General features: G+C 39.9%; 1 protein-coding gene across 7 annotated transcripts in view; it reads left to right on the top strand.

Moving 5' to 3' along the window:
* Positions 1-15,527, top strand: part of LOC129766116 (uncharacterized) — a 326,710-nt gene extending 311,183 nt beyond the window's left edge. For 5 of the 7 annotated variants that reach the window (XM_055766575.1, XM_055766579.1, XM_055766573.1 and 2 more), the window contains 4 exons: positions 13,534-14,014; positions 14,132-14,500; positions 14,565-14,816; positions 14,882-15,527. In XM_055766575.1, coding sequence (XP_055622550.1) covers positions 13,980-14,014; positions 14,132-14,500; positions 14,565-14,816; positions 14,882-15,155 — 930 coding nt within the window. In that variant the 5' untranslated portion in view covers positions 13,534-13,979 and the 3' untranslated portion in view covers positions 15,156-15,527. Of the gene's footprint in view, positions 1-5,484; positions 5,505-10,794; positions 10,819-13,533; positions 14,015-14,131; positions 14,501-14,564; positions 14,817-14,881 lie in introns of those variants that run through there. The other 2 variants (XM_055766577.1, XM_055766580.1) reach the window with 2 other exon arrangements.
* Positions 15,528-15,850: the final 323 nt, after the last annotated feature.

Raw genomic sequence — 15,850 nt, 5'->3', positions numbered from 1 at the left:
CGATGCATTACAAATGTATTTCTTCGTTTCGGGCTTTTGATCCACGAGAGCACAGTTTGCGAATCGCTCCAAAATGTTTTGCTAACGACCTTTAGTCTTGTTTCCTCTATTATCGTTTTGGTTAATCGGCTTCCTAACACGGCCGCTTGTAGCTCTAACCGTGGTATGCTCAACGGCTTGACTGGTGCTACTCTAGACTTCGCTGATAGAAGTCTTACATGTGCTGTGTTTCCAGATACACTTCTTACATATACACATGCACAAAATGCTTGCTCAGAAGCATCCACAAAGGTGTGTAATTCTACTTCATCAGTTCTTTCTTCAAAAATGTATCTTGGTATCGTTATGCTCTCAGCAGATTTAATAATTTCTAACCAGTGTTGCCAGTCTGACTGCAACTTCTCGGGAATTTCGTCATCCCAATCTATATTTTCTATGTGCAGCCTTTGCATGAGGATTCTTCCATGAACAGTTATATTCGAGATGAGTCCCAGTGGATCGTAGACACTCATCACAAAAGCTAGTACCTCTCTCTTGGTCGGTAAACGTGTCATTTGTGTGACATCACTTCCAAGCTTATCTAGTTTGATTTGATAGCCGAGTGTGTCAGACGTGGTGTTCCAATATACACCAAGAACCTTTTCAGTAATAGAATCTTTTTCCTCAAACATTTTGACTTCAGATGATTGTACACGTTCCGAGGGTAGGCTTTGAAGAAGTTCTCTGCGGTTCGACACAAAGTTCCTGATGTGGAAACCTGCGTGATCGTGAATTTTCATAACATGAAGTACTATCTCTGCTGCCTTATCGAGCCCATCAAAACTATCCAGATAATCATCAACATAATGCTGCTTTATGATTGCGTCAGTCGCCACTGGACAATATTTCCTGAATTTTTCAGCGTTGTAGTTTTTTACCGCTTGTGCGCATGACGGTGAACAGGTTGATCCAAATGTCATCACCTGCATAACGTAAACATCAGGTTTCTTGCTGCTGTCACAATTTCTCCACAAGAATCTCTGAGCGTGTTGATCTTCCGCTCGGATTCGTACTTGATGGAACATCTCTTTGATGTCTCCACAGACAGCAATTGCTCCTTCTCGGAATCTTACTAAAACGCCGAACAGTGACGTAGTAGCATCCGGCCCTGATAACAGCTCCGTGTTGAATGATACACCTTGTATCTTTGCCGCCGCATCAAAAACCAACCTTGGCTTAGGTGGCATTTTGTTTTTGTTGTGCACAATGAAGTGTGGAAGGTAATATACTCTTGGTACCGGCTTCATGATTTCATCCTCTGTCAGTTTGCGGATGTAGCCTTTCTTCTCGTAATCCGCAAATGTTTCTGTTGCCCATTTTTTCAATTCTGGGTCCTTCTTCAACATCTTTTCAATTGTTGTCAGCATTTTTGCTGCATTGTTGTAGCTATTTGGAAATTTCATTTCCTCATCTTTCCATAGCAGTCCAACTTCGTATCTACCATCTTTGTATTTCATAGTACTTTTTAAAATTTCATCAGCCTTTTCTTCTTCCGCTGATTTTGGTAGATTCTTGACTAATTTCACACCGAAGTCTTCGGTGGAGAAATATTTCTGCAAAGCCTCGTTCATGTCTTCTTCTTGCTGAATGACCATGATGTGTCCGCCTTGCACGTTGGACGATATGTTGCCGAACATGAACCATCCAAGTTTGGTTCGTAGCGCTGCGGGCTCGTTCGGTTTCCTCATTCGCCTTTCGAATGGAATCAACAAGTGACTGTGACTCAGTCCAATCAATATTGTTGGGCGTATACTGTTGTAGCTGCTCAACGGCAGATTCTTGAGGTATGGATACCTTTTCTCCATTACTTCCTTGTTGAAACTTTGCTCAGGAAGTTGGAGATTCTTTATCGTTCTCACTCCTTTCATGACGAATTCTTTGGTGTTTACGCCGTTGATTCGCACCTGAACTCTACGGCTGTTTTGTTCATTTCTCGTGACGTTCTGCGTCCAATTTAGCGTCAACGGATCAATTCTTCCGTTGAGCCCTAACTTGTTCGCAAGCTCCTCATCTATTAGAGAGAGTGATGACCCCGCATCCAAGAAAGCGAACGCGTTGATGATTTTACCATTATTTTTCAGCGTCACAGGAACTATTTGGTAGAACACGTTGGATTTTGTTGTTTGTTGGTGATTGTGTATCTCACCCTCTTGTATATCTGGACTACTTCGTCCTTCTGATTAGGTTGGACCATTTGAATTTCTCTCATGAGATTTATGAATCAATGGATGATGTTTATAGTTACATCCATTGATTCCACATCTTTTTGCCTTTTTGCAGTCTCGCATTATGTGGTTTGTAAATGCGAGACAGCTCAAGCATACCTTTGCCTTTAAGGCCAATTCGTTTCTCCTATTTGGCTTCATAGCCTTGAATCTTGTGCATTCGAGGAGTTTGTGGTTTCCCTGACATGCTTCACATTTACGTTGATTTGATTGTGTGATTCTGTTCTCCTGATGAACGTGTGTGTGGCTTCTAGCCGTAGTCGGTATTGAAGAAGTCATGTTCCTCATTATTCGAGCATGAGGTTTTAGCCAATCACTCATTTGGCTTAACGATGGGGTACCGCCAGTCATCATTCTATGGCGTGTCCACTCAATCTGCAAGTTATATGGGAGTTTCCTCACCAAATCTTCTATTAGCCTGGCATCGAGTAGGTAACATTCTTGATTAATTATTGTCATATTTGTTACCATATTCTCCAATGCGTCTGACATTTCCACTACTATCGAGCGACTTTCCTTTTTTAATCGTTGGAGATCATTTAGTAATTCCTCGTAAATAAATTTTGGATTCCCGAAGTTCTCTTCCAGTCTCTCAATTATACTGGGCACATTTTCAGAGTTTATAATTAACTGCTGAATACTTCTAGCCGCTCGTCCTTCCAGGGCGGCCTCTAATCTAGTGAGGTTTTCGTGGTTCGAAAACGCACATTCTCTGGTGCTGACCTCATAGATCCTCTTAAACTTCGGCCAATCCTTCGGTGACCCGCTGAATTTCGGCAAGGGAGTTAGAGCTTGTCTTTTCATAAAAATAGAAAAATCAGCTGGTTGTGGAGCTGGTACAATCGCTCTTTGATCCCAACTGGTTGATGGTAACGGAGCATGAAGCGTTGCCTGTATATTGGATTCTCTTGCCGATACTTGTGATGGAGTACTCGGCAACTCTGTTCGCTGCGGTGATGTCGCCCTTGCGACTAAAGCGTTAATTGAGGCCTTCATTTCGGCCATTTCGCCTTTAATATTAGTTATGCTGGTTCGATCGCTGGCATGCATTTCTGCTAATCGGGTTATTAAATTCGTGAGCTCTTCAATTTGCTTTTGCTCCCTTGAATTATTTGTGGCGGCAGGCGCTATAGGCGTCCGTGGAAGTGCATGTGCTCCTTGTTGGTTAATTCCTTCGGTGGGGTTACACAGCGAGCAAACCAAGTAGCCTTCTTCTGTTGTCGGTGTGTAACCTACACACGTGTTATGATAGTTATTCTTACATTCTCGGCATTGGACCAAATTATCCTGTTCTATCTTCTTATTGCATGCAAAGCAGCATGGACGGGAAGATCTTGTGAAACTTGATTTCATATTGCTCGGTGAAGCGCCTAGTTACCTTCACTTTTCTGTTTAAATCCGAAGTTCAAATGCAACAGTTGAATTAACTTCTTACCGGCCCTCGTGACCGGACTGTATGTAATATTGGCGGGGTACCTGTTTGCCGTCACCGTCCAACTATGCCTGACTGGCGATGTGTCCGTCTTGCAGGACAAATTACTGTTTTATTTGAAATGCGCAATTAGCCGCTTGGCTTTTATTGTTCGTCTTTCTAGACCGAACTTCCTCCGTACTTATGACGGGCGCAAATCAATTTAAACAGGAGTTCAATTGGTTCTCCTACAGGTGCGTGAGATTTTCCGCGAAGTTCGTGAGTTTCAAGGCTTCCTCTCTGGAGCCACCAAAATGTAATCTAGGGAATATGAATTCCCTAGATGCTTGCTTCAAGCAAGTCTTCTATCACGCACCTGTTAATAAAAAAAAGAGAGAGTGAGTCACTTACCTCAATGACTCACAACGGTCCCGTCAGCGCTTCTATGGTTGTGCTTTTTAGCACTTTTGATCCGCGATTGTGTCAACACAGTTTATGATTAGAATCAAATTGCACTTCGAATAAGTATGTATAGTCCACTCCGCACTATTCGCTCACCTAGTGTTTCACGTTACGGCGAAAAGGATCTTGCACTTATTTTTTATTGCGATTATCTTTCTTTTCCACTGAGCCAATGATTCTGATTGGATCTTCTCTGCACTTTCAACTACGATTGAAAATACAATCACATAGATAACGCTCATAAACTACGCTAGTAGTATTATTTCCGAATCACTCTTTATTTCAGATGAATTCACACTGGAGTCCGACAAATATTCAGAAAAGATGATTCACTAACCGTGTTAACTGTACAAATTGACGCGACTACTTTATTTCAGGGCACAAATTGAACTAACTTTATTCATTAAAACTTAGCCTAGCTAAATTCTAAGAGAAGGAAGAAAGATCTCCCTTTCCTATTCTTTCAGATAACCGAGACTGCGTCTGGTTATCTGTCTCCTATTTGCTAGCCTATATTCTATCCGCTTATCTATGCGGTTCCTATTCTCAACTGCCAACGTGGGAATTTTCCTTTCCCTTTTCTTATCTGTACGCCACCGCAATAAATTATTTGTTCTCTTTACGCATTTGCCTAACTCTTATCTTCCACTACGCCACCCGCGTAGGTCCCAAATAAATATTTCGGCTTACACGCCCTTTCCTTTCCTGGCTCTTCGCATATTCCATGCGATAAGGGCGAACGCTTGAACACATGCGTTCAGCGTCATATCATTGCGCCTGATTGCGCTTCGAACCTCGCCATCTAATCTGGGTCCGTAACAACTGCGGTTATTATTATATAATGCTATGAAAATTTTGAAATAACCATTCTACCAGTTTGGTCGCCCTGAAATGTTTTTTTTATTGTAAAATCATTTGACGATAATTGTTTGATGATTCATTCTTGTGCTCGTAGAACAATGCTTGCTCGAATAATCACATACAAAATTATAGAGCGACATTTACTTTCTTGCTGACTAAATAAGCGAAATAAACTCTATCTGCACGCGAATCCAAATAAATTAATAACTTATTATAACTTATTCAATAATTTGGTATTCCCCAAATAATTTTTTGGTGTGTAACCTTAATACCTGCTTCACCATAGCGTCAATTCAATGCATTGATGCAATTTCAAAGGCACCAACGAATCCTTTATGATGTAGCATACAGGCTAACGTCAACCCAATTCTTCGCTAAAATCATCGCGACCCAATTCCGCATTCCTAAAATCAAAAACAAGCATAACCACTTTTCCACATACCACATTAACATCCGTGTCTAAAATTTTTCCGCTTTCTTTTCTAGCAACTCTCATCATAACACAGGTAAGCTAAACGCTTTCGCCTGAGTTAAAATAATAAAGGAATTTCCGTAAAATAACCCTCACGGAAATTCCGCTAACGACCCTCAAACAAACAAATAAATAATCCCGGCTGAACGCTAATTATGAGCTGTCCCAACATTTCCCAATATGCGCCCTTCAATAAAATAACAACAATAAAAGCAAACACTCCGCTCGACGCATGCCGTAAACAGAAAACAGAAAAACCGAAAACAAGTAAACAATAAACCTCACGGGTAGGAAATTATGTAACCGCTTTAGGCTAGCTCGTAAGTTAGTTGGTTAGAGAAATAGATTCTTGTGTAAAACTTCAGTCCGAACACATAATTAAAACCCGAAATCCTCGAAGACTACAAGCCTACGGCCAGGCTTGTATCAATGATAACATTAAACAAACAATGTTAACTGCTTAGAAAAAGGCTGAATATTTACCTCAGCAGAGATTCATTACTAATACCCTAGCGTTGTGCACCCGTGGCCGAGTGGTTAGCGTCTCACATTATCATGCCGGGTGTGCGGGTTCGATTCCCGTTCTGGCCGGAGGATTTTTGTCAAAGAAATTTCCTCAGACTTGCACTGTGGTCACGCGTATTCTAGAGCTTGCCCCTCGGAATACATTCAAGGCGTGTTATTTGGCTTAAGAAATCTCAACTAAGTATTAATGAATGACGCTAGTTAATGCATATGTTGAGACGGCAAAAGTTCCACAGGGAACGTTAACGCCATACAAGAAGAAGAAGACCCTAGCGTAAAAAATTCCCTCCCGCTATCTCCCCTCCTTGTTATCATTACAAATGTGGTTTCAGCGTAGCGAAGATGCACTATTTTTACGTACGGGTTATAAAGATCGCACGTACGCACACAAATATCAATACAGCGATGGCATGAAGCAACTAATACACACACTTATCTCTGTTTTGCGCTATCCTCAACAGAAGCCCTTTCTGTTAATATTGCCAGTCTAGATTAGCTTAGCTGTCATTCTTTGTGGAGAGAGTTTTCCTACCGTCATGCGAAACCAAATCACTGACAAAATTCCAGAGCATTTATTTTCTTGGTGAGCTGACGATCGTCTAGCTTGATGATTCCCCACACAATTGTGTAGCTCAAAACATTTATGCAATGGCGTCGGTTTGATGCAATGATTGCAATGTCAGAAACATCAGCGGGTGAGTAATTTGGTCGCGTCCACAGCTCAGTCCGAAACGAAGACGTGATGGCGCAAAACAAAGAAGAACAAGCGATGTTCATTGTTTCGTATCTGGAACGTTTGCCTTTCCTTCCTTTCCTTGTTGAATTAAAAAGACTTTAAACTTCTTCAGTTCATTCGTCTCTAGCTTTCAAAAAGGACCTTTGGAAAAATCAACGAACCCATTGCCTTGAGAAAACCATTCGATCCCTCGCCGTCCAGCTCGCCAAGCAACGGTGTTGTCCAGTCGGTGTCCTCACAAAGAATGAAGTTTGTGTCTAGAGACGTCGGTTAATCGTTCGATGAATTCAAATAATCGAATATCTGTAATTTTAATCGAGTAATTCTGTATCGAATAATTGAAAATCAAAATATGAATACATCGAATAATTGTCACTGTAATCGCGATTAATGAAAGAAGGGATCTTTCCTAAGGTTAATGCATTTTTTAGGTTAAGAATAAGGCTATATAATTTTTTTATCCAACATTTTTTTATTCAACCATCTAACATCGACAACCCGATAGACCACGCGACCAGAATGACTACGTGATACGTGATTATTACAAGGAATAAATATTCGCTCGATTATTGAAAGACAATTATTCGAATGAATCGAATATTGAAAAATTCCCCAACGATTAATCGATAATCGAATGAATGAAAAATTCAGACATCACTATTTGTGTCAGCAAGATCAACTGTTTATACTCTAGGCAAATATTCCCCTTCGTTCCCCTTTTTTCCTTTGTTCACGGAGGCTTTACATCTTACGATTTCCCCTTCGTTGCTCACCAATAAGTTGCTCGTTATTGACAGCTCTGCTCGGGAAAGCACACAAATGGACAGAACAAATTTATGAGGAAATGGGAATGCTTCCAATTTTCATCTATTTAAACCATATACAGACTATGAAATTGTAATGTATAGCATATCAAACAAATCTTAGGGAATTTCCAATTCGTTTGGTATGTAAATCGCCAGAATCCGTTCACGGCAAAAAAGGGTATTAACGTTAACTTTATTTCATTAAAACGTGACCTGTTTTCTGATTTGGCACCCTTAATAAAAGACGTAGTTCTACGTCAAAAAAAAAACACATGCAAAGCATATTTTTCAAAACTATCTACTATTTAAACATAATCTTCTTCTTCTACTCGCATTTCGCCATATAAAAATGTGCCTTCGCAATGCAATATAATCTGTATTGTACTGTAATTGTCTGAAATTCCAAATGCCATGCTAGATTGTATCTATCAGATCTACACCCAAAGCTAATTTTTAGCACTTGTTATGACATCTCGATTTATTACATTAAATGAGCTGAAAAATACCAGAAAATGTTGTTCTCCCCATTACATGTATATCATTTGTATAATATATATGCTAGAGCCAATATGAGCGAGCGCAACAGGAGACACATTTAAATGAAAGCATATGGCAGCTTTTCGTATGGTTTGCCAACTACACGGCCCAGAAAGAGAAAGATATATTCTCGTTCATGTTCTTCCTTATCCTCTTAGAAAACACTTTCCAACTTCATGCTATGACGAGGTGTAATATTATCACGCTTTTTTATAACAGCACTGGCAGATACATGGATAGCGTGGTCGTGTGAAATAGCTTTGTATTCTAGCCGGCCTTGGTTCGATCCCCATTAACGTCGTATGGACTTTTTTTGGCACAATACCAAATGAAATGAGAAAAGAAAACAGAAAGAGATGTCTGCACACATAATACAAACCCTTTTTAATCTTTTAAAACAGCAAACATTATTTGCGCATTTGACTCTCCAGCACACTGAATGGCATCATCTCTGTCAAAGATGAAATGTTTTCTGCCAACGCTAGTTTGGGTGTAGAACTGGGACTACTATCAAGATTGAGACTAAATGCCAGACGTATGGCACGGTTGGATTTTATGGGATTGTTGTCAGTGAACTTTTGATTAAATATCAGCTGTTGAATTTCTTGTAATAATTTTCAATTAATTTATTCAATTAAATATTTCCATGACGGTACAAGATGAATGCCCTGAAAAATAAAATTTAAATTTTTGTGTTCTTCATGAATCATAATCATAATAAAATGCCTTGGATATCTGAATAGATTTGTGAAATGTTTATTCCATGCATAAAAAAAACACTTATATAGAATCTGTAAATAAATTGGAAAAAGAGTATTCCATTTCTCAAAGATCGATTCAGTAAAGATCGATTCTTTGGTACCGATTTTATTAGTGGATCGATTCCTACGCCGTTTAGAAAATCGATTCGTCGAGATCGATCTTGTTCTAAAGATCGCCCAATTCTAGTTGCGCTGTACACTGTACACTCTATAAAAATGGAAAGAGGCCAAATACGTACTAGTACTATGTCTTTGATTTCTATATAAGGGGGTCACTCTACGAAAAATGTAACGATTTATTAAGAGTTTTCAAACGCATATTACTCAAAATGGTTATTGCGACATATGTTGTGTTATATATCATTAGACAGGAAATTTATCCAAAATTTTTTTGCTTGAAACATGAACAGTGAATATATGACGGCGCCAGTGGTTGTGTGGTTAGCGTAACAGCCTCACAATCCGATCGGCCTGGGTTCAATCCCAGCTGGCGTCGTTGGAATTTTCTGAGGCGAAAAATCTCTGGTTACGTCTTCCTTCGGAGGGGAAGTAAAAGAAGTTGGCCCGGCTCATGAGTTGTTGAGTCTGATAGGTAGGAACAGGTGGAGTCGCCTCCCTGATGTCGGTGATTGGCACTGAAGTGGCGGAAATAGGCCGACGAAAAATAAGCGAAGATAAAAAAAAACAGTGAATATAGTAAAAAAAGTTAACAATTTGACGATTTAATTGGATATGTTTTCTTTCGATTGCACTATCCACCCTGTTTCTACCCTGACGCAACGAGCAATCTTTTTGCCTAAATTCGGGCATTAGCTCATAATGTGAGTTAATGCGTAAAATGAACTATTCTTCATTTACCGATAATAGGCATTAATTTTATATTATATTGTATGTTGTCCAATCAATTTGTGCTCAATTCATGTTTTTATTGTGTAGGTCTCACTACTAACAATTTGTGTAATTGTGGTCCAAGATGTCATAATATCGAGTATGTTGTTTGGTTATGTAAAAATGCAATAAATGAATTCAAATGGCTGCTGATTTAGAAGATCGAAAGGGTATACCCACGTAAATCAGATTATGATAGCTTGAGTAGTCGCGATCTTACAGGGCTATAAAGTTATTACAAACAATGATCCGGACAACGTGGTAACGAAAGAGATAATGCTGTTTTTATCTATAATATATTTTTGTAGTCATATATTGATTTGACTCAGACTCATATTCATGTAGGTCTTAACTATTTAGACTTGTGTTCAAAAATGATACATGATGACCGAATTCTACCACGTTATGTCATCTAATTCATTAAAAGTATACAAGTACATACAGGAAACGATTTTTCCAGGGCAACGATTTGATGTATCAAAAAAGAAAAAAAAACAGATTTTAAACAATGAAAAACTCAATTTACATGCAATTACTACACTTAATCACAGTCCTATGTCAGGATCCCGTCCGTGCCCCTAGGCTCAGACCCATCAACTTTTGTCATCCCGATTTATTACATTAAATGAGCCTAAAAATAACAGTAAATGTCATTACTCTCAATTTCTGGTATAGCATTTGTTCAATATATATGGTATAGCAATATAAGATCAAGATGAACGAGCGAAACAAGAGACAAATGAGCTTTCCGCATACTTTGCCACGAACACGGCCCAGACCAAGATGGATATAGCTCTCATTAATGCTCTCCTTTATACTTTTAGAAAACACCTTCCAACTTCATTTTATAATGAGGTACAATATTATCACGCATTTATGCAACATCATCAATGGCTATTTGGATAGTGTGATCGTGTAAAACAGCCTTGCATTCCAACCGGCCTTGGTTCAATCCCCGTTGACACCGTTTACTATTACTTCATCTGATGCAAAACACGAAAAAGCTTATTTTCTGCCGAAGATGAAATACATTCACACACAACACGCGGAACGCGACAGGACACAACACTTATGGTTCTTACAAAATCAAAAAAGGTTGGTAAGTTTACGTTTTTAGTCGACCGGTTTCGGGCTCGATACTGCCCATCTACGGGACGATGTCCGTCTGATTACAAAACAAAGAAACAACTTTGTACTGGTATAGTACACGTCAAGAAAGATGAAGTCACTGAATGTGACTGCCTTTCATTCAATGTCACATCGTCTTTTCAACATTCCGATGGAAAACCGTGAATTTGAAGTAGAAAGGAAAAAAATCCACGAGGCTGCTTTCCTGAATGGTTCGAAGGCTTCATAAACAAGATCCTCCGGAAACACGAAGGGAGAAAACACCGCCAAAACGCTACCACACTTCAACCGCAGAAAGAGGAGATTCAGGGGATCAGTCTTCCGTTCTACCCGAAAGTGATAAATGCCATCCAAGGAGTGCTTAAACAACACGGGTTTCAAACAGCCTATAAGAGCTCTCATACACTGAAGACCTTCTGTGTTCTCTGAAAGATAAGATCCCGCCGGACGAAAAGTCCGGTATTTACAAAATTCCGTGTAAATCTTGCCCAGCGGTGTACATTGGCCAAACCCGTCGTAAGCTATAGGTACGTTTGAGGGAGCATAGACACGCCGTGGAAAATAAGCGACGCAACGAATCGAGTGTAGCAGCTCACTCTACGGGGCTCAATCATGAAATTGACTGGGACAACGCGAGACTCAAACAGTGGATCAGGAAGGCCTCCCATCTAAATGCATGGGAATTTATGTACATTGACTAGGGTGCCAATGAAAATGGTCATCTCGAATATCAAATAGTTACCACATAAAAAATGTTCACCCCCTCGAAAAAAACACCCTATGCAAAATTTCAGCTCAATCGGACTTAAGGGAGAGTGGCGCAAAGTGGTCAACGTTTGAGTTTATTGAAAATCGATCACCCAAGGGGGGAGTAAAGGAAATCGGGGTTTTCGAAGAAAAAAAATTTGATGCCAAATGTCTTAAAATTGCATGAAACATCGAGAATTAGTAAAAAACATTTGTCAAAAATCGGCAATCTGGGACTTTTCGGAGTACGAAACGAAAAGTATGGTTTTGGGTGCCAATGAAAATAGTTATCTCGATTCCGATCTCGACGATCGGAACTTGCTACGAAATGTTCATTTGCACGATAATATACCCTATGCAAAATATTAGCTCATTCTGACTTCACTTACTGGTGTCACAAACGTTAAAATTTGAGTTTTTTGAAAAACAAAAAATCACCGAAAATCGAGGTTTTCAAAAAAAAATTGATGCTCGTCGAGATTTACAATTATCTCGATTTTTTTTTGTCAAAAAAAATTTTTTTTTGTCAAAAAAAAATTTTTTTTTTTGGCATTTGGTCGTTTTTTCGCCTGAAAAATCGATTTTTAACGAATTTTTTTTAGATAACTATTAATCTCGACTTGTCATGCAATTTTAAGACATTTGGCATCTTTTTTTTTTTTTGAAACCCTCGATTTTCGGAGATTTTTTGTTTTTCAAAAAATCTCAAATTTTAACGTTTGTGACACCAGTAAGTGAAGTCAGAATGAGCGAATATTTTGCATAGCGTATATTATCGTGCAAATGAACATTTAGTATCAAGTTCCGATCGTCGAGATCGGAATCGAGATAACTATTTTCATTGACACCCAAAACCATACTTTTCGTTTCGTACTCCGAAAAGTCCCAGATTGCCGATTTTCGACAAAAAAATTTTTTTCGAGATGACACTAGATCTCGATGTTTCATGCGATTTTAAGACATTTGGCATCAACTTTTTTTTTTCGAAAACCCCGATTTCCTTTACCTCTCCCTTGGGTGATTTTTCGACTTTCAAAAAACTCAAATTTTTACCACTTTGCGCCACTCTCCCTTAAGTCCGATTGAGCTGAAATTCGGCATAGGGTGTTTTTTCAAGGTGGTGAATATTTTGTATAGGGTAACTTTTTAAAATTTTAGGGTCGATTTGTTCCCATACATTCATTGGCAGCCTAAGATTCACACTGCTGAGCCGCTGCTTATGGATGAGTTTGAAGCTCCGATTACATGGAATTTATTCAATTTGACCAAACAAAACATCCAGTGACTTCATCTTTCTTGACGTGTACTATACCAGTACTAAGTTGTTTCTTTGTGTTGTAATCTTTCGGACATCGTCCCGTAGATGGGCAGCATCAAGCCCGAAACCGGTCGATAAAATAGGTAAATTTAACCATAAGTGTTGTGTGTGTACAGCTGTTCTCACATTAGCAAAGTATCTAAAAATGAATGAAATACATTTAGGCGACGCTAGTTTTGGTGTATGATCTTGCAGGGAATTTGCAGCTATGGCTGAAAACTCCAATTTTGCAGCTATACATCAACGAATGCCTCCCTCACCGGGGTCCCGTCAAGTTTTGGCTCGATTTGGCGAGTTCCCACTCAATTCTATCGTTTTCAACTTTGTTCAAACTTTTATTTTGTTGTTTTAGAGATTATTAGTTAAAGATTCTTTTCCATTTGACGCTTCCCAATTGCACGATTCCATTTGATGGAAAGACACAGTTGTTTTACAATCATATTTTCTCGTTCAACAAAGATACAGCTAAAATATTATGCAAAGCACCGTGCTTTCGGATACACAAACGAAACTGTAGAAGGCAAAATATGCCAGATGTGGCCTTCACAACACTAACCTTTATTGGCAAATTAATCAATAATAACTATAATCAGTTCATTTCTCAATTTCACTTTCAGGTTCAGTCAGTGATTGAAACCATCAATTTAAACTCGGTGGAAATAACTATCCATCGATCTCTTTCTCCAGTAGCTGGCCAGCAGGCCAACTCGCCAAGGTGCCAAAGCCAAAGCTCAAGGAAAAAGGCACAGACAGAAGTGCACCCTCCCCAATTACTCACGTGAGGCGATGTGAGAAAAAAAAAGCGGACCACCATTATCGCCTAGCCCCCTTTCACGGAAAAAATCAACCACCTAACACCCTATTTTCGACAGAAGGAAACAGCAGACACGGTCGCGCTCACAAGATGCTGATCACGATCATGACGATCGAAATTGAATAGCTGAAAGCCACGGACACAGCGAATAAGAAAAAACTCGAACGAGAAAAACGAATCGACATCAATCTAATAATTACTAGCGTTTTGATTCCACCCTTGTTCACGCCAGAACCCAGTTAGAGAAAAATGCTGAAGAACATACATGAGCGAACGGTCAAAAAGTGAGTCTGCATGTTCCACTTCCACCCTTTTTGATGCGCGATGGTCATTCATCATCATTTAGAACGAAAGAAAAACACATTTCACCGCTCTTTTTCTTCATTGTTCAACCATTTCAGGGTTAAGGGTAACCATTATATTGCCAGCCGTGGGGGCAGGGACACGGTAGATTTACCGTATGCACAAGCCAACCGAGGATATTCCACAGACGGCGAAGACAGTCAGCGTGCGCCCTCGGACCGCACCGTCTCGGAATACACGGTGGCCAACGAACGAGCCACCCCACAAACGGCTCCGTCCCGAAAGTCCCGATCGGATAAATATCAACAGAATGGCAGCGGACCCGGCGGTGGTCCACGGTCTCTCTCTAGTCCACCGACACGAGCTCCCCCGAGGGCACCATCGGCGCTCAGCTACGACCATGGTGGCGAAACGGGAAGCGATATATACGTGACCTCCGCCGCATATAAGGCTCCGTCGGAGATAAGGTAAAAATGGCACACTTACAATCGTTAAAAATGAAAATTAATAGTTGTCTCGGCTCACCTGCAGCCGTTACAGTGTCCATCGCAATCACCAACCTTCGCGTGGTCCCCGCAGTGTGTACAGTGTTGCCAGTACGGCCAAAACCGGTCGCAGCTCACGACGTCATGGTGCCAAGATTGAGGCGATGTCCGCCCCCAATCCATTCTGTCCGAACGTGAAGGGTGTCTGCTGTCTGATGCTGCTCCTCAACTTGGGTCTGATCTTGGTTACACTGGGTTTCGTGATAGTAATGCAGTTTGTGGAACCACTCTTTGTTTGGTAAGTTCGTGCTTCAACCTCTCGTTGCCCATCTCATTATACATAAATTGACGTTTCATTTTTAGGATACTGGGTGTTGTATTCCTGATCTTCGGCTTCGCTACGCTGATTGGTAGCATGATCTATTGCGTAATCGTCTGTCGCGATGCAAAGACACCGGAACAGCTACGCAACGAGGACCTCTACTGGACAAAGCACTGGCAGAAGAGCATCGGGTATACCCCGCACGAGATAGACTACAAAACGGATCGTTTCGACGAGCGGGACCGGTACTCGGATCGATTCTCAGTCAGCAAAATGAGCGGGAAGTACTCCGATCGGGACATTACCCGGTACTAGCAAAAAAAAAACAAATCGGTCTCCCCCCTGGCAATGCAATAAATGGAAGCGAGAAGCGGCGAGCGGAGCTCTAGTAACTGAAACGATTACGTTACTAATAAGATTTAAATTTAATGATTTCCTTAAGTTAATACGCTCTACTTTTAATCACAAAAGTTAAACCAGTCGGTAGATTAATTTCACTTGCACTAAGCGTCGGTAGATTTTTTATGAACCAGAGTCTCTACGAGAGATTGAATCGAATTCAAGTGAATGAGTTGAACGAAGAATATTATTAATATAACAGAATAATATTTTAAATGTTGTAATAATAAATTAATGTACATAATTATTAAAACTTACAAATACACTGATTTTAATACAATGTGAAAAGTGTTTCACCATGTTCTATCTTTTATTTTCAATACCTCCACCGGATTTGTACCAGCATCAGTTTTACTAGCATCCTGGTGAAATTTCAGGATTTATAAAGTTGAGATTACTTTGCCGGATTTCATTTTCACGTGAAAATGTTTCAAATGAGATTTGAAGAAATTTCACAATATGGGTAAAATTCGATGGAACTTCATGTCCTACATGTTATTCTATGATATTTTAATCACCCTATTAAAGCTAGAGTCATTTACTATCTGTACGCAAAAATGCGGACCAACAATCCCTCTCTTCATTTCTATCGCATCCCAAGTCACCTTTCT

This window comes from Toxorhynchites rutilus, chromosome 2, assembly GCF_029784135.1.
Source record: "Toxorhynchites rutilus septentrionalis strain SRP chromosome 2, ASM2978413v1, whole genome shotgun sequence".
NCBI lineage: Eukaryota > Metazoa > Arthropoda > Insecta > Diptera > Culicidae > Toxorhynchites > Toxorhynchites rutilus.
The sequence above is the reverse complement of the archived record's forward strand: the minus strand, read 5'-3'. Positions and strand labels throughout refer to the sequence as shown.